The following is a 17,653-nucleotide window of genomic DNA, read 5'->3' as shown; positions in this document are numbered from 1 at the left end:
TAGTTTCTTTTTTGTAACCTCTTAGCACAGGTTTAGGACATCTAAGCATGGTGCAGTAAATAGCACTGAGCTTGGAGTCAAGAAGGGAAACTCATCTTCCCAAGTTCAAATCTGGCCTCAGACCCTTACCAGCTGTGTGATCCTAGGCAAGTCACTTGCCCCTATTTGACTCAGTTCCTCATCTGTAAAATGAGCTAGAGAAGGAAATAGCAAACCATTCCAGCACGGTATCACAAAGAGTCAGATACAATTGGGGGAAAAAAATCTAACTGAAAGCATGGACTTAGTGCAGTCATAGACACTTAATAACTTCCTGACTGACTTGGGGTCCATTCTCCAAGCCATGGCAGGCTGGTACAATATGTCAGAGTCTTCTTAATCCCAAGTCATCTGCACACCACAAGGAGGCATTAGAGAAAGACTATAAAAATATGGGGAGGCAGGAGGAGGGCGTTTCTTATGTACCTGAAATGTCTCTGTGGGTTTCTTTCTCAAATTATCCCAAAATAATCCCATCATTTTGCTATAATTTGATGGCTCATAACTCATCTATTTGGTTTTCTTTTTTATAAAGTTTGCTGAGCATAAGGTTCAAAGGTCACCATCTTCTGCCCCAAGAGCACTGGCCCTGCAGTCACGGTACCTCTCATTTACTTAGCTATGTGGCCCCAGCCAAGCTTTTCTCTGTCTCTGCCTTTACTTTCATTTTCCAAACTGAGTGGCTGCCTATGTCCTTTCAAATTCTAGGTCCATCATCTCTTTGATCCAGGTGCTTCTTCCCTGGGTCCAAGTCCCAGATCATTGTTCCATGCCCTGTGCATGACTACTGCCTGAGGCACCTATCCCAACCCATCTCTTAATCTGAAACTCCCTCATGTGACAGATGAGGCTAAGCAGGGACCAAGCCACTTCAGTCCTTTTCTAGTCACACATATACTCTCCCCATTGCCCTTTGGTCATCTACAATTTCAATTTTTCCAATTCCATAATGTTCCAGGAGTTGCAGCCACACAGTACTATGGAGGGAGTGTTTTTGTTAAGAAGGTAGATTCGGTATCAAGAGAACAGCTTGGGATCAGTTCTTAATGGCTATGTCAGCCGAGAAAAAGCACTGGGCGTTTCTACCATGTTCAAAAGACCAAGAATGGCTATCAGCTTCCCCGGGCCAATTTAGTTAGCTTAGAAAAAGAGGGTCTTACATATATGTGCCAAAATGTTTGTGGCAGCTCTTTTTGTTGTAGCTAGAAACTGGAAGATGAATGGATGTCCATCAGTTGGAGAATGGTTGGGTAAATTGTGGTATATGAAGGTTATGGAATATTATTGCTCGGTAAGAAATGACCAGCAGGAGGAATATAGAGAGGCCTGGAGAGACTTACATCAACTGATGCTGAGTGAAATGAGCAGAACCAGAAGATCACTGTACACTTCAACAACAATACTGTATGAGGATGTACTCTGATGGAAGTGGAAATCTTCAACATAAAGAAGATCCAACTCACTTCCAGTTGATCAATGATGGACAGAGGACAGAGGACACCCAGAGAAGAAACACTGGGAAGTGAATGTAAATTGTTAGCACTAATATCTGTCTGCCCAGGTTGCATGTACCTTCGGATTCTAATGTTTATTGTGCAACAAGAAAATGATATTCGCAAAAAAAAAAAAAAGAAAAGAAAAAAAAAGAAAAAGAGGGTCTTAACTGTGCATACCCTTTGATCCAGCAGTGTTTCCACTGCGATTATATCCCAAAGAGATCTTAAAGGACCCATGTATGCAAAAATGTTTATGGAAACCATTTTTGTAGTGGCAAGTAACTGGAAACTGAGTGGATGCCCATCAGCTGGGGAATGGCTGAATAAGTTATGGTGTATGAATGTTATGGAATATTATTGTTCTATAAGAAACAATCAGCAGGATGATTTCAGAGAGGCCTGGAGAGACTTAGATGAACTGATGATGAGTGAAATAAGCAGAACCAGAAGATCATTGTACACAGCAACAACAAGAGTAGAGAACAATCAAACCTAATGGACGTGGCTCTCTTCAACAATGAGATGATTCAAACTAGTTCCAATTGTTCAGTGATGAAGAGAGCCATCTACACCCAGAAAGAGAACTATGGGAACTGAGTGTGGCCCACAACACAGCATTCTCACTCTCTCTGTTGTTCCATTTGGATTCCTGGCCTTCTTACTAAGACTAAGGGTTGGCTATCTCTGCTTTTAGTTCACACTTCCTTTCTTCATACAATAAAAAGTTCTTCTCAATCACTGGCAGCTCAGCAGGTAATTACTGCTTTGCTGATACTGGATAAATGGACATGGCACACACATCCCCCATACAGATCTGGCTTTTGGAGGCAAAACAAAAACAAAAACCCCCTCAGACTCTAGTAAGCCTATTGGAATATAAGCCAATTCCAGCAAGCTAAATGGTCAACGATCAGTTGTGCCAAATTGTCTCAATTTCTGAGCCAAGATTTGTCTTAGAATGAATTGTTAACACTGTTTCAGATTAATTTGTGATCTGATAGTGATGATTCTGAATTTCCATCTGAGATGAGGTGGTCTGTGAGGGGGGTCTATGGCATTTATTTCCTTTAAGATAATCTTTTTTGTACTTGAGGAATGAAGAATTCTTCTGCCTTTGGGCTCCCGACTCTAACCCTAAATTCTCGCTAACCCTAAATTCCCTCATAATGGCCCTCTTTTTTGAATCCCATCATTCCAGTATTTCCAGGAAGGAGTTTGTGCAAATGGAAGGTATGACTAACCTTTTCTAAACTCATAAGAAGGAACACAGAAATTGGAAGAGGGACAAATAAAGCTCATATCCTGTCAGGGAATATTACAATCTTAAGATTTCTCCTTAAATGTTGATTATTCCCAATAAATATCACACACATGTCACCTTGAAAATAGGAGATATATTTATTGATTGCCATAGTACAAACCTTTTTACTTGCATAGTACAAGAACCGTTTTTACTTAGGTAGGAGTTGTTGTTGTTGTTGTTGTTGTTGTTGTTGTTTTGTTGTTGTTGTTGTTGTTGTTGTTGTTGTTGTTGTTGAAAATGTAGACATCTTAACAAGATTTTTTAAAAGAAAAAAAAATCACAAAGTGGGCAGGTCTGACTTCTTTTGTTAGTTATCATCATCCCATACACCCTAGTTTTTAGACTTTTCATAGCATCCCCTGAATAGTAAGAACTTATACATCTGAAGAATACTGACAACTGACAACTGGGGCTTCTTCTCTATGAGATCTTTGTCTCAATAACCACTGAATTGAAATGAAAAGACTAAACCACATTAAGATTGACATTCCTGTAAATGAAACTAGACATCACAAGTCACAGCTCAGCGGGAAAAGATGGTACTAAATTCTCCTTGGAAGAATAGGCAGATGATCTGTCACAATTGGTTTCATACACCCAGAGACTACCAAAAAGTAAGTCCATGGGACCCTTGATCATCTGACCTCATTGTGTGTGGCCTGATGAACATTACAAACAAATCCCCAACAAAGATCATTGCAGTTTATGTGCCACTATCTCTCTCTCTTTTTTTAAGGGAATGCTTATTTTATTTCACAAATTTAAAATAAAGTAATTTTCAAAAATGTCATAGGTTATATTCTCAACTAACATATCACAGGGGAGATATCATGTACATGAATATATAACTAAGCTTTAACTGATTTTCTTAGCATTTTTGGTCAATTAGATGCTTCTTGCTAGATTCCATTTTGACTTTCTTGCATTTTTTTTCCTCCAGTATAAAATACAATTTATTTTTTTGGCATTCAAAGTCCTTTGCAGTCAGGCCTGACCTATCTTCCCAGGTTTACCACATATTAATCTCCCTGAATTACTCTATGTTCCATCCCAACCAGACCCTTTGCTCTTCCTCATACCTAGCATTACATCTTATACCTTTCAAGGGTTTTTGTGCCACTATCTCTTACAAAGAATCAAGGAATAGAGAAAATCTCTGAAAAATCTTGACAAGATCTTATAAGTGAACATATACCTTGATCATTAATAACATCAATGTGGAAATGGATACTGGAGAAGAATCTATCAAATGCTAGAAAGACTGGTTTGAAAATTAGAAATGAAAGAAATGAGAGGCTCACAAGACTATTCAGGAATCTCAAGCCTATTGGTCATGAAAACTCTCTTGTGGAAGGCATTTGAAACTAGGAATGATATGCACCAAACACACACACACACACACACACACACACACACACACACACAATCTTAGCAGGCATTGGTTACCAATGAGGCATTCATTTTAGCAAATCAGTTGTATGCAGATCATAGACTAGTTAGAACAAAGATAAAAATAACAAATAATGAGAACGTATTGTATAAAATTACAAAAGTCCCAACTCTCATCTTTTCAAATAAGCTGGTAACTATGGGAAATGAATAAATGAAAAGTTAATGGTCCATCGGATCCCTGTTTCTTAAAGATGGCTAACCGATGTAAAACCATGTCTATAAGGGGATGGCTAACGGAGGTTGGTCATAATGAAATGAAGAGATCTGACAGCCTAGAGCAACACTGGTTTAGGATATAAACTCATTTCAAAACATTGTGAAAAAGGAGAGCAGATTATAAGCAGCAGCATCTTTCAAAACAGCAAAGTGTGTTGAAATGAAAGAGAAATGTACTTGGCATGAAACCCAGCCAAAAAAGAACCTCCCCAGGATACCATCAGAGTAGATGGGAAATAGAACCACCAGGCAGACAGAAAAAAGGACTGCTAGCTTCAGCAGAACCACCCATCCTGGAAAACGAGGGGGAAAACCTGATATTCCACAGGATCCCCCGGAGTCTAACAGATCAGTAGCCAGTGCACTTGATGAGAGAGCAAATGAAAAGGATGAAGATGAAGGCTGGAAGAGCAGCTGGAACAAAGGACATAAAGAAAAATTCCATGCTGGAGGCAGTACAATTTTGAAAGTAATGAGAGATCAAGGGAGTTCAAAATGGGGAAAACACCAAATGAATGAAAAAAAAAATCACTAATTACAATAAAATGTAACTGACAGGAAATCCACACCTATCAACCTGAAGATGTGGTTTTTTTAATTTCTACTAAATCTTTATGAAAGTGATCTCTTATACTGATCATACTTATCCAGGTTTCCTCAAAGAAAATATAAGAAAAGACTAGGGAGGCTTTCCTTGATGGTTTTATCCAGCTGAACTCATCTTCACAGTCACACAGCTGACTGAGAGCAGTAGAAAATACAAGACCCAAATGTGCTGATTCAAAAAAAAAAAAAAAAAAAAAGCCCTTAGCAGACAAAACCCTGGATTTCCAAGTTTTGCTCTGACAAGGCATCTCTCCATGTGCATATTCCAATAAAGAAAGACTAGTTAGTAAATGAAGCCCCCGGAAACATGCTGTTCAGTGATTGATGCCAGGCATAAAACAAGGAGACACAGGCTCACCAGGTTAATTTGCTACTCCCATAGAAAATGTCCTGCTCATAATCCAAAAGGGAAAAGCATTCCCTATTTGATAAGTCCAAAGATCTCTGCTAGTGAGGTAAGAATTCAGGAGTCCATAAAAACTGCTAGAAACAAAGAACAGGGGCATCTAGGTGGCGCAGTGGATAGAGCACCAGCCCTGAATTCAGGACGACCCAAGTTCAAATCTGGTCTCAGACACTTAACACTTCCTAGCTGTGTGACCCTGGGCAAGTCACTTAACCCCAGCCTCAAAAAAAAGAAAAAAAAGAAAAGAAACAAAGAACAGCGACAACCATGATGGTGACAATATCGACGATATCTAGAGAGCACCTACTCTATGTCAGGCACTGTACTGGGTAATTTACAAATATTGTCTCAATTGATACTCACAGCTACCCGGGGAAGTAGGTGCTATTATTATCCTCATTTTATAGAAGAGGAAACCGATAAAGGTTAAGTGACGTGCCCAGTCTGAGTCAGGTTTTCAACTCAGGTCTTCCTAACTCCAGACCCAGTGGTTCATCACTGCAACACTTAGCTCCTCCAAACAGATACATGAATTAGACAGAAAGTGGGACATTAGAAATAAATTAGAGGAGCAAGAAAGAAATGTCCTTTCAGATTGATAGATGGTGGAAAGTTTATGACCCTAAAACAGATAAAGATGATCACATAAAATGGAATGTTTATCCTGTATTGGATTACTTGCCACCAAGAAGAGGTGGTCAGGGAAGAAAGGAAGAAATATTTGGAACACAAGGTTTTGCAAAGAGTGAATGTTAAAAACTATCTTTGCGTATATTTTTAAAATAAAATGGAAGCAAGTAACTGGGGAAAATATTTGAAGCAAGTTTCTCTGTGAAATGATTCATTTCCTAGATTTATAAGAAAGTGATTCAAATTTATAACAATAATAGCCATCCTCTAACTCATAAATGGGCAAATATAAGAACAGTTTTCTAAGAAATGAATCCAACCTATCAATTTGTTGAGTCATCCAACTCTTTGTGACTTCATTTGTGGTTTTCTTGGCAAAGATTCTGGAGTAGTTTACCATTTCTTTCTCCAGTTCATTTTACAAATGAGGAGACTGAGGCAAACAGAGGTTAAGTGGCTTGCCCAGGGTTATACAGCTGGACTTAGATTTAGATGTTGAAGATTAGATTTTAATGCGTGTCTTCTTGATTCCAAGCCTGATGCTCTATCCACTGAAGCACTAACTAAGCTGTCCAAACTATCAAAGCCTTATGGGAAAGAAAAAAAAAAATGTTCACTTGAGAAGCACACGTGAAAGAAGCTCTGAGGATCACCTCACACCCATCAAAATGGCAAAGTTGGCCAAAAAGAGAAATGAAAAACCTAGAGGATTGTGGGGGGAAAGGTGCACTGACTATGGAGCTGTGAACTGGCCTAGCCGTTCTGGAAAGCCGCTTGCAGCTACACTTAGCTCTTCTCCATTGGACTTTCTCCATTGGACTTTCCATATATGGAAGGTCAGCATAAGAAATGGGAAATTTGGGGAATTTTGTAGAAACTTCGGATGACATACAAAAGTCAGCAGGCAACACAAAAAATGCTCAAAATACCTGTATAGCATAATGTTAACGTGTTTTATTTTTAAATACCATAATAATTCAGACTTCTTCTCTGGTAAAAAAAAAAAAAAAAAAAAAAGCCAAGAAATTGTACACAGATTTTCCAAATCACGGGGGTGTCGGGCCTCTAGATCCTGTGATGTGGAAGGATAACCATACATCCTCACAAGTTAGAGTTCTGTAACAATTGGGCCTGTTCTCTGTTCTGGCAGGACCACTACTAGGACTATACCACCAAAAAGATCAAAGACACGAGAAAAAGGGGGAAGATCCCGGTGGCAGCTCTGTGTTCGAGGTCCCAAAAAATTAACTAGAAAACACAAGTGTCAGGACGTTGGGGGATGGCTCACCAAATTACAGCCCAGGAATATGACAACGCTACTGTGACATAAGAAATGATGAAAGGGACAGTTTCAAAGAAACCCGAGATTTGTAGGAACTCACGTAAAGTTGGTGACATTTCTCTAAAGACAAACAACTCTGAAAGACTGGACAATGCTGATCCGTGCAGCGACCCCCATAACTGCAGAGGACTGAGGAGCAAGCGGAGGAATAGAGATGAATCCCGCTGAAACACCAGAGAAGGCACAGCACTTCCCAGCGTGCCCTCGGGACAGCGGCCCGACAGGGGCCTTTCCAGGGAGTTAGCACAAGCGTGCTCTCGGTGTCCCTGCTGTGGTGGGAGTAGCCTCTAGCCTAGCCCTCGGTGATCAAGCAGCTGAGTCCCCTGGGATTCAGAGATCAGAGGCTGGATCTGGAAGCAAAGCACTGGTTGCAGTTTACCACTGGGCCACCGACCGCGTCCTGGATTTCTCCTCAGTCTCCCCGCGCCAAAGTGAGAAGGTGGGACTCTGAGGGATGTTTTTTGACTCCACGTGGCAAGGAGCGGACGACTATTGTCTCCCCCCCCCCAAGATACAGTGAGTGATCGGTAGGGGGGTGCCATTGGCCAGCTCTTCCAAATCAGACGCCAGCTGGGTGCTCTCCACCGGGGCATCCAGGCAGCTTCCCTCGGACGCCACTGCCTACCTCACGTGGACCTTCCCCTCATTACGGAGCGGGCCTCCCCATCCCCACCCCCAGCTACGAGCCTTATCACAGCGCCGCCCTCGATAGAATGAATGAGGCTTGAAGCCAAGGCCGGGTTTGCTCTGCCCTGAGATGCCAGGGCATTCTTCGCGGCCCGAGAACCCGAAGTCCCCCAGAGCTCTCCCGGCCTTGACGGCGGCATCGCTCGCCATCCTCCCCTTCCCGGGGGACGGGTTGTCTATTTCCAGAATTACAGGGCCCCAGTCAGAGGAAGGTCATAAAGTGTCGGAACTGGGAGCAATTAAGGTTTGGGGGGGGGGGTATTACTTTCTCCGAAGTTGGGACGGATCTCTGTGTTAGCGTTTGGGGGCTTGTCTCAACTCACCCCTGAACTAGGAGCTTCGGAGAGGAAAGGGGACCCTGCCTTTGGCGCCTCGGCCCGGGGGGCTGGGCTCCTGTCCGCCCGAGGTGGAAGGAGAGCCGCGGCCCCGGGCGCTGAGAGGAGCAGGGAGCGAGAGGCGGAGGAGGGAGAGGAGAGGAGGAGGAGGGAGCGGAGAGGAGGAGGAGGGAGCGGAGAGGCGGAGGAGGGAGCGAGAGGCGGAGGAGGGAGCGAGAGGCGGAGGACTTCCCCGCGGCAGCGCTAATTACAGACCGCCTTTCACCTGGCGTCTGGCATTAATGACCACCTGTGGCGCTTTCCAGCCGACGGAGGAAATACGGCATTTCCCCCGCGCTCCCCGAGGAGACTTTCTCCTTCCTGAGGGGCAGGTGGCAGCGCCCGGGGGCCAGGCTGGCCCTGGGCGCAGCTGCTCCGCCGCCAGCGGGGGGGGGGGGGGGGGGGGAGCGCTGGGGCGGCCGCTCTCGCTGTGCCCCCGCACCGCGGGGCTCCTCGGAGCCTGTCCCCCGGGTGGCACCGTGTGCCCGCCTCCCCCGGGGGTCCTCCTACCTGTGCAGTGCTCCCAGGCCCGCCACCCTCGGGCGCCGCCGCGCAGGGGGCCGGCCCGCAGCAGCAGCAGCAGCAGCAGCAGGGGCAGTAACCGGACCGCGGCCATCGGAAGGACAGCGAAGCACTCGGCCCACGGCGGGGCGGGGCGGGGGCTCACGTGCAGCCGCTGGGGCAGCTCCTCAGGCCCTGCCGGGGGGCAGCCGCCGAGCTCGGGCCCCTGGCCCCCTGGAGGCGCCCATTCCGGGCTGGCACGGCCCCTGCTCCCACGCTCGGGCGGCCTCCGGGTCCGGCCGAGCCGCTTCTCTCCGGGGCCCCGGGCCGGCCAGCCGCTCACAGCCCGGGCTGGGCTCGGGAGGGGGTGCCGCAGTTCCGAGCCGAGGGCGCTCGCGGGAAGGCTGGCTGCCTGGCGGCCGCTCCCCGGTCTCTCCGAGCCCCCCTGGGAGCCGCCTTCTCCTGGCTCATCCTCCCGGAGGACTCCAGGCTCACTCCCCGCGATCGGGAAGGGGGCGGGGGCGGGGGGGCAGACATTTAAATGAGAAAGCAGTCAGTTGTCAGGGAGGAGAAAGAGGAGGAGTCCGGCTCCCTCCGGATCCTTTCATCTTTTGCCCAGCCCTGCGGGGGGGGGGGGGGGGGGGGGGGATTTCCCTCTTCAGTGAAGTCAGCCCTCAAAGGGAATGCCGGAGGATGAAAAAGCGGCCGCGGGGCGATGCGGGGCGGGCCCGGCTGCGGGGCGATGCGGGGCGATGAGGGGCGGGGCGGGGCGGGCCCGGCTGCGGGGCGATGCGGGGTGATGCGGGGCGGGGCGGGGCGGGCCCGGCTGCGGGGCTCCCACTTGGCAGCTCGTGCGCACCCCTCCCGAGTCCTGCAAAAGCCGCCTTTGGGCCGGCGCGGCCCTTTCCCTTCACTGCCGGGAAATCCCCCCTCCCGCCAGAAGGGCCGCTCTGCGCCGGAGACTTGCGGAGCCTGGGCAAACTCCGTAAAATGGGCTCGGCTGAGTCCCGCACAGCTCGGGCGCTAGTGCGGGAAAGCGCGGAGTCCGTGCGCCTACTTCTGGAGGCATTTCTACAGTCCTGGGCGCCAGCCGGGATTGGGGTCGAGATTGCGGGTGCGGGGAACCGCAGCTCAGAGGGAAGCGAGGCCATCCCTGCCCGCGGACAGCCTTCCGTCCCACTCCAGGTACCCAGGCCCCGACGCAAAAACCAAGAGAGAAGCCGTCCCCGAGGGGGACAAAGTCAGCCTCGGATTTCAGGGCCCCTCCCCCAGCCTGATCCCAAGGAGGCGAGGGATCCCCCCCCCATTTCCTAGCCCACGAGCGGCTTTGTTGTCTGGTTGCCAGGCAGTGGCTGTGGTGGACAGCTCTGGTCTCCAAGGTGCCAGCCCCAGCAGCTTCCCTGGAAACCGGCTGCTTCCCGGAGAGCGGCCGGACTTCTTGGAGGCTGAGGCCCAGAGCTCCTCCCGCAAGCGCCCGGGTTGTTCCGTGGGTGCCTGAGGCTTCCCCTTAGCCCAGATTGCTAGGAGAATATCCCTCTTGTTCACCAGTGGGGGCCCCCTTCCAACCCCCCCCCCCATATCTTTGGAGCAAAGACTTCCCCTCAGCGGATCACAAGGAAGTGCCCTTCTTTGGCCACAGCCCGAGAAGCAGAAGCCAGAGCGCCTCCACCCAGCTCTCCTGGCCTTCCCTGCAAGGAGCGTCGAAGCCGATCCCTCTGTTCCCAGTGTCCCATTTCTATCCGCCACTGCAAAACCTGTCATTGGTAAATCACCAACGCTTTGCACTGGGATGAGGCCCGTACATATGATTTAGCTTTGAATAACAGCTTTTAACTAGTTTGTCTCCCCGCAGTCTCCAAGTGTGATCATGTCATCAGAGTTACTGGATCCATTGGGCCGCATCTCCAAACTGCAAGGCGGGATCCCGGGCCGGTGAGACCGCCTGGGTGACTGGCTCTCTTCCCCTGAGCAGGCCGAAAGCCTAAGCCGCCCTCCTGAGCAAACTTCTCATCTTCCTGGACCCGCGGAGGCAGGATCTCCGGGCGATGTGCACACCCTTGGCCCCAGTGGCACGTTACCCAGCCTGGAAAGGAGGCTACTTCCTATCATGCTCTTCACCCAGACGGCCCCAGCGTCACCTAGGACTCCAGAAGGAAATTCCAGACGATGGTGTAGCTGGTCCTGAGTAGAGCCTGTTCTTGCATCGCAGCTCCCATGGACACCTTGTGGGAGAATAATGCAGGTGTCCCTCACCCCCCCCCCCCCACCAATCTGGAATTCCAGGCTACAAGCCTGGGCTTGCCTCTACTTTAAGTCTATCAGCTCCTCAGCTTTCCGATGAGGGGAGCAGGGCCACGAAGGCAGAAACGTGAACATACAGGCTAAGCCCGACAGGACATTCAGGGCTTTTTTAAAAAATTACAAAACATTTAACTTATACAAGAACAACAGCAGACTTCGGTCCCCTTTCCCCATTTCTTAGTGTTTGATGATGACTTGGAGGTAAATCCTGAATCTCAGCTAAAAGTGTCTCAGAAGCAAATCTCTCTTTTCGGACACCCTTGTGAGGGAGACCCCCGAGAACATCCCCCGTTACATTCGTGATGTGTGGGCCCTGTCCCCTCTCTCCCAGGGCGGACAAGCTTCACTATCACCAGGATTCCCTGAGCTCTTTGGGAGTCATCTCCTTTCTCTTGCATCAGTTCAAGAACCCAGCAGCTTGGCTTCCCCCCCATGGTTGGGGCCAGTGACTAGCAAGCCCAATTTAACTAATGGGCAATTATAAACTTCACATCAAAAATAAACATTCAAACTTTCCCCCCCATATCTCTAGGGCAGATCCTCCCCTTCACCAGACTCCCGTCTAGAGGCAGTGACGGGCAGAGGTCCCTTGCCCAGATCTCTGCTTGCTCCCTGGGGCATCGCTGCTGTGCTGGCTGCCCAATATAACACAAATGCTGACTCCCAGCTTTCTGTGGCTCTGGATAAAATCAGGGCTGGGTTCTCTTCCCCTAGGATAGAGAAGAGCAAAGGAAAGAGCCAACAAGGTCCCATTGCCAGGGATGTGGCTTCTGTAAAGGGCTGAAAAGCCTTTGGGAAATCCCTGGGAAAGGCTTCTGAAACCCAGTCCAGGAAATGACCAGCTCTGCTTCCTAAAGGTTAAGAATAAAGTTTGCCTCCCTTTGCCTGGCAGGGACACAACACAGGAGAGACAGGAGATTCTCCCCCCCTCTGCCATGATAGTACTGTTTTTCTAGACTATTTGTTACAAGTGACAGCTTTGGGGAGAAGGGAGAATTGGAGGGAGAAATGGAAGGAATGAGAGGAAGTAGTGATAGTGACATGGGGGGGGGGAGAAAAAAATGTCAGTGTGTGATTGGAACAGTTCAGAAGGGGCCACAGGCAAGCTGGGCTATTTTGTTCCTGCTGTGTTCAATTTAATATACTCCAAGATCGAGCTGTCATGCTGCAGAATCATGGTGCCATAGAACTCTTTTTCACGTCTTCAGAGAGGGAAATGCTCATGGTTACTCGTGTTTCTCAAGTTTACAGCTGTTTAAAAAACAAACAAACAAAAACAAACAAACAAACAAACAAAAAAACCAACACCTTTTCTTAATTTCAGAAGAAACAGCAGAAAGGAAAGAGGAAAGCGAGGGGCCCTCTCCCTTACATAAATGTTGGCTGCCCTGGGAACTTGGCATTTGTCGAGCATATTCTTCTGATCCCCAAATGGCAAAAATAGTCTTAACTCCATTTTAGAGATGAAATAATAAAGCTCCAGAAAGTGGCTCTGCCTGTGCCCCAAATACCCATAAGTGGTGTTAGTGGGACTCAGAAACCTGACATCTTTCCAGATCTGACAGTTGAGTGGTCTGTAGAATATGAAAATGGGATAGAAAACGACTGACTTCCCTCCCCAATTTTCACTTAGACTCTTCACAGACTGGAGTAAGTTGTTTATTGTCTCAGTAATGTAAAAACACTAGACTCGAGTTCTGTTCCAATATATGTTTTTTAAAAAAATAAAATTACAATTTACTTACATTTGCCAGAAATGTTCATTATGGAATTAAATGCCCACCTCTGCCCCCTTACTCCCTTTGTAGCCTTGAACGTGAGACCTCAGTTTCCTTATCCATCAATGGGGTTGAACCAATGGCCTCTGAGATCTCTTCCAGCTCTAGATATTCTTTTTTAAGGCTCCTGAAAAATGGCACATTTGTTTTACAGCCAGATCTGTCTGTCTCTGGACATCTTCCTGCCAGGTGGGTAGTAATTTGTGCTGGACAAACAGGTGCATCCTCCTATCTACTTGAAAGGTGACATGTTGATACATCACTGTTGGAGTGAGAAGATCAAGTAGGAGAACTTCTAAAAGTAATCCTATGGGACGATGGTAGAGGGCTGGCCTTGGAGCCTGAAAAACCTGGATTCATGATCCTCACTCTGACCTGAACTGAGGCTGTGATCCCAGGCAATTTCCTAACCTCTTAGAAACTTGACCAAATTTCTAAGACTCTGGGGTTACAGAAAAGTGGTGGGACTGCAACAGTGGAAGGAATTTCCACACTGGAACTTCCTCCACACTAATGCAATCACAGTTCCACACCAAGTAGGAGATAAGCTCAGGATTCAGCTTAGTTCTGCAAGCATTTATTGAACACCTGTTGTATGCTAGTTCTCCTTGGGGGAGGCTTACATGCACACCTGCTGTTTTGTCTTCTTTCATCTTTTTCAGGACACTTTTCCTATACCCATGAAAAGGGAAAGAATGTCTTTAAAAAAAAAAAAAAACTTTCAAAATGCTGCACTTAAAACCAAAGGAGAACATTTACACATGGAAGAATGCAGAGATTTCTCCAGGAAATTCCGACTTTACATGGCATATAGCTCACTTTTAAGAATGAGTTCTACATGTTCCTTTTAAGTCTGTCCTGGTCGTCTTTGCTTCTTGCTAAACTTTTGTCTATAAAGAAAAAGGAATTTTGATGGTTCTCCCTCTAATATCCTCAATTAAAACTTGAGAGAAAGAAAGAAAGGAAGAAAAAAAGAAAAGGGAAGGAAGGAAGGGAGGGAGGGAGGAAGGAGGGAGAGAAGTAAATAGGAAAGGAAGGAGGGAGGGAAGAAGAAGGAAAGGAAGGAATGATGGATGGAAAGAAGAAAGGAAAGAAGGAAAGAAAGAGGGAAGAAGGAAGGAGGAAAATAAGGAAGGAAGGAAGGAAGGAGAGGGAGGGAAGGAGGGAAGAAGGAAGGAAGGAGAGGGAGGGAAGGAGGGAGAAAGGAAGGAAGGAAAAAAAAATTTGCAACAAACATGACAAACCAAAATAAATCCCCTAGTGATCATATCCAAGTGGATCTGCTGCCTGTGCCTCAGGAAGTGGGAATTGAACATGTCTCCTCCTTGGTCCTTTGAGCCATGGGTGGCCATTGCCTTGACCTGACTTCTGAAGTCATTCCGAGCTGTTTGTTTGACTTTGCAGCTCTGCCACCCTGGTTAGACAGGGTTCCTGAAATTGTCTCTGATAATTTCTTGTGGCACAATAAGTTTCCATTACATCCATAGAACATTATTTGTTTAGTCAGGAATTGTTATTTCTAGCCAGTCAGATCATGAAGGTGTGCTTAGAGTTAAATTGTCAAATTGGCAGGATCATCATCCCCACCTGCCTTTGACATAGGTTTGTGGAACATATAATGTTGAAATGACCCCTGGCGGGAGCTGTTCTGTTTTCCCTTTCAGTCGCTCACCAGCCCTTCACAGAGAATTGAGGCTGGGTAGTGAGCTCGGATCTCTGGGATAGCTAGGTGTCAGGGCAGTTCCTGCATGAATGCACTAAATATTGTATAATTATTCGCCCATCCTGTCAGTTACAGATTAAGCTGAGGACACGTGACTGGCTCAGACTTTGAAATCACTTCGCTCTCCTCGGGGGAGGGGAGAGGTGGATTATAAGAGGGAAGCTGACGTCCGGTCCTGAGGAGGACCCTCACCAAAAGACCAAGTTGTTTATAAAGAGCATCCTTCCTTTGAAGAGCGGTGATGGAGGTGTCCCAGAGAGATGGGCCAGCATCCAAAGCTAGAGCTTGTCCCGTGGATCCCACCCCACAGGAGCCTGTGGACAAGCATGATGTCCACACTGGAGAAAGAGTCAGGGACAAGAAGGAGCTTGAATGGGAGGGAGAGGATGCAAGGAGGAGCTGCCCAGAACGGGACCTGCAGGCATCTGTGTTACTCTGTGCTGCCGCCAAGCTCCCGTGTTCTGGGAGAACTCAGCCAGGCTCACGTGCACATGCAGGCACACAGTAATGCAAAGGACATTAGCCGAAAATAGAGTCGGGTCATTCCCAAAGAATTACAACCAGGCAGCAGCTACTTGGCCATCTGTATCCCCAGACTCCCCCTGTCACAGCACCCAGTGGGCTGCAGCTCTCCAGAGACTGAGGGCTCCGGGGTCCAGGCTCACCTGCCACTTTCTCCTCCTTTTCCTTTTCTTCTCAGCTCTCTGACATTTCCCTTTTAACTCTGCTTCAAAACTTCCAGGCTCACTCTGCAGGCACCCAGGTTTCCCACCAAAGCATCATCTCAATTCCTCCCTCTCCCTCACCCCACAGAGTCCACCAGGTGCCAAACCTTCTCTTGCTCCTTCCCAGAATCCTTATTTCCCCTTCTCCCCACCTTGGTGCCGGCTTCCTACCCTCCCCCATCACAGTAGCTGCTTGGGGTAGGGTGAAGGAGATCCTTCATCCCCCAAAGTTGTCTTCCTAAAGTGCCGGTCTGACCAGCACTCCCTGCTCTGGGAGCTCCGGGCTTCCCATTAATAGGATCAAAACCAAACTCCTCTGTTTGGCCTTGAAAGCCCGTCTGGATCTGTCTCCAGCCTCCCTTTCCAGGCTGGTTACATCATTCTCCTCCGGCACTCCATGCTCCTGCTAGATCGGCGCTCTTGTTCCCCATTCCTGGAAGACTCCCTGGTTTCAATTCTGCCTCTTGAAGCCTCTCGCTCCTTTGAGGTCCCCCTCCAACACAGTCTTTTCAGATTCCCTGCTTGTTACTGCCTCCTCCCCCCGCCTTTCCCCAGCTGTTACTCCCTCCTTCCCCCACTTTCCCCAGCTGTTACTCCCTCCTTCCCCCACTTTCCCCAGCTGTTACTCCCTCCTTCCCCCACTTTCCCCAGCTGTTACTCCCTCCTCCCCCCCTTTCCCCAGCTGTTACTCCCTCCTTCCCCACCCCCGCCACAATCACTCTGTCCCCATTGTATATGAGACCCTTGTGGTACTAGTGCGGTCCGCCATCTGGACCACACTAGATGTGCAGCCCAAATCTGTTCACGGGTCTCCAGCAGCTGGCTTCCAAGAGCACAGCACTGCATGTTGCTGTCGTGATTGTCCCACTAGGGAGGGCGATATTTGAGTTGCCCACCAGGTGGCACTTTACTTAAGTGACAAGCCCAGCGTCCTCGGTCCTCCGTGACTGATTCTGGGATAGCCTACCCCAAATGACTGCAGTGTCCCTGCCGGCCTCTAGAGGGAACTCAGCCTTTAGACAGAGGACTCCTCCAACCTGCAAACGCAAAGTGTCAGGGGCACTAGACCCTTTCATTCCAGCATACAAGCCAGAGATGAGATTCAATATTACTCAGAATGGGACATTTTAAGGCCCATTGTCTATAAGCAGTTGACTAGTTCCAAGTCCACGTCTGAGCACCTCTCAGTTTACCCACCCCATACCTTTGTGGACGCAAGCACTTGTTCGGTTGTTATCCAACTCTTGGTGACCCCTGCTGAGGTTTCCTAGGCAAAGGTGCTGGAGCAGTCTTGTTTTCTTCTCCAATGGATTAAGGCAAACAGGTGAAGGGAATCACCCGGGTCACATGGCTAACGAGCATCTGAGGTGAGATTTCTGATTCCAGCTCCAGGCCTTTATCCACTGAGCCACTTGGATGCTTCCACTAGCATACTGTAATTAGGGACTTGGCTGAAGATGGCATGAAGAACAACGTCTCGGTGTCTGCTTCCAGCCATCCCTTAAACCTCCTCCCACTTGCCCTCCCGGATATGCAGAGGTAGACAAGGGGATTTCCACACCACAGAGACCTTCAGTTTAATGGAAAGGAATAATGGAAAGAGGCCTCCTCCCTCTATAAACGGTGTGTGAACACTAAACAGAGGAAACAATGGGATGTGGGCATGCAAAGCAGTTCTCTCCCAGCTCACCAGCCCCATTGGAGTCTCCATACTCGGGATCCTCTCTCCATCTCAGTCCCATGATGGGCTCTCTCCTATCCAAAGCTGCTTCACTCCTTTCTTTCTACTGACCTTGACTTTGGACTTACAGGCTATGAGAAGGCAATGGGGGCAAGCATTTGCTACCATTGGAGGTAGACTTGCCAGGCTTCCATGAAGTACATAGGAATGGCTGTACCTGGAGCCATTAACGCTGTGGCCAGAGATGTTAGCAGCTGGTGGGTGAGGCGAGCAGGGATCAGCATAGACTGTATCCCTTTCTTCTTTCCATAGGGCTTCTTTTCCAGAGTGCAGGCGACACAGGCAGTCTCCATTGTCTTTCTGCTGTCCTACAGAAGTCTGAGGCAGGCTCAC

General features: G+C 48.0%; 1 protein-coding gene across 1 annotated transcript in view; it reads right to left on the bottom strand.

Moving 5' to 3' along the window:
- TSPEAR (thrombospondin type laminin G domain and EAR repeats) overlaps window positions 1-9,660 on the bottom strand; it is a 163,182-nt gene extending 153,522 nt beyond the window's left edge. The window contains exon 1 of the mRNA XM_074264553.1: window positions 9,062-9,660. Coding sequence (XP_074120654.1) covers window positions 9,062-9,167 — 106 coding nt within the window. The 5' untranslated portion in view covers window positions 9,168-9,660. The remainder of the gene's footprint in view (window positions 1-9,061) is intronic.
- Window positions 9,661-17,653: the final 7,993 nt, after the last annotated feature.

Source organism: Sminthopsis crassicaudata, chromosome 4 (genome assembly GCF_048593235.1).
Source record: "Sminthopsis crassicaudata isolate SCR6 chromosome 4, ASM4859323v1, whole genome shotgun sequence".
Classification (NCBI taxonomy): domain Eukaryota; kingdom Metazoa; phylum Chordata; class Mammalia; order Dasyuromorphia; family Dasyuridae; genus Sminthopsis; species Sminthopsis crassicaudata.
The sequence above is the reverse complement of the archived record's forward strand: the minus strand, read 5'-3'. Positions and strand labels throughout refer to the sequence as shown.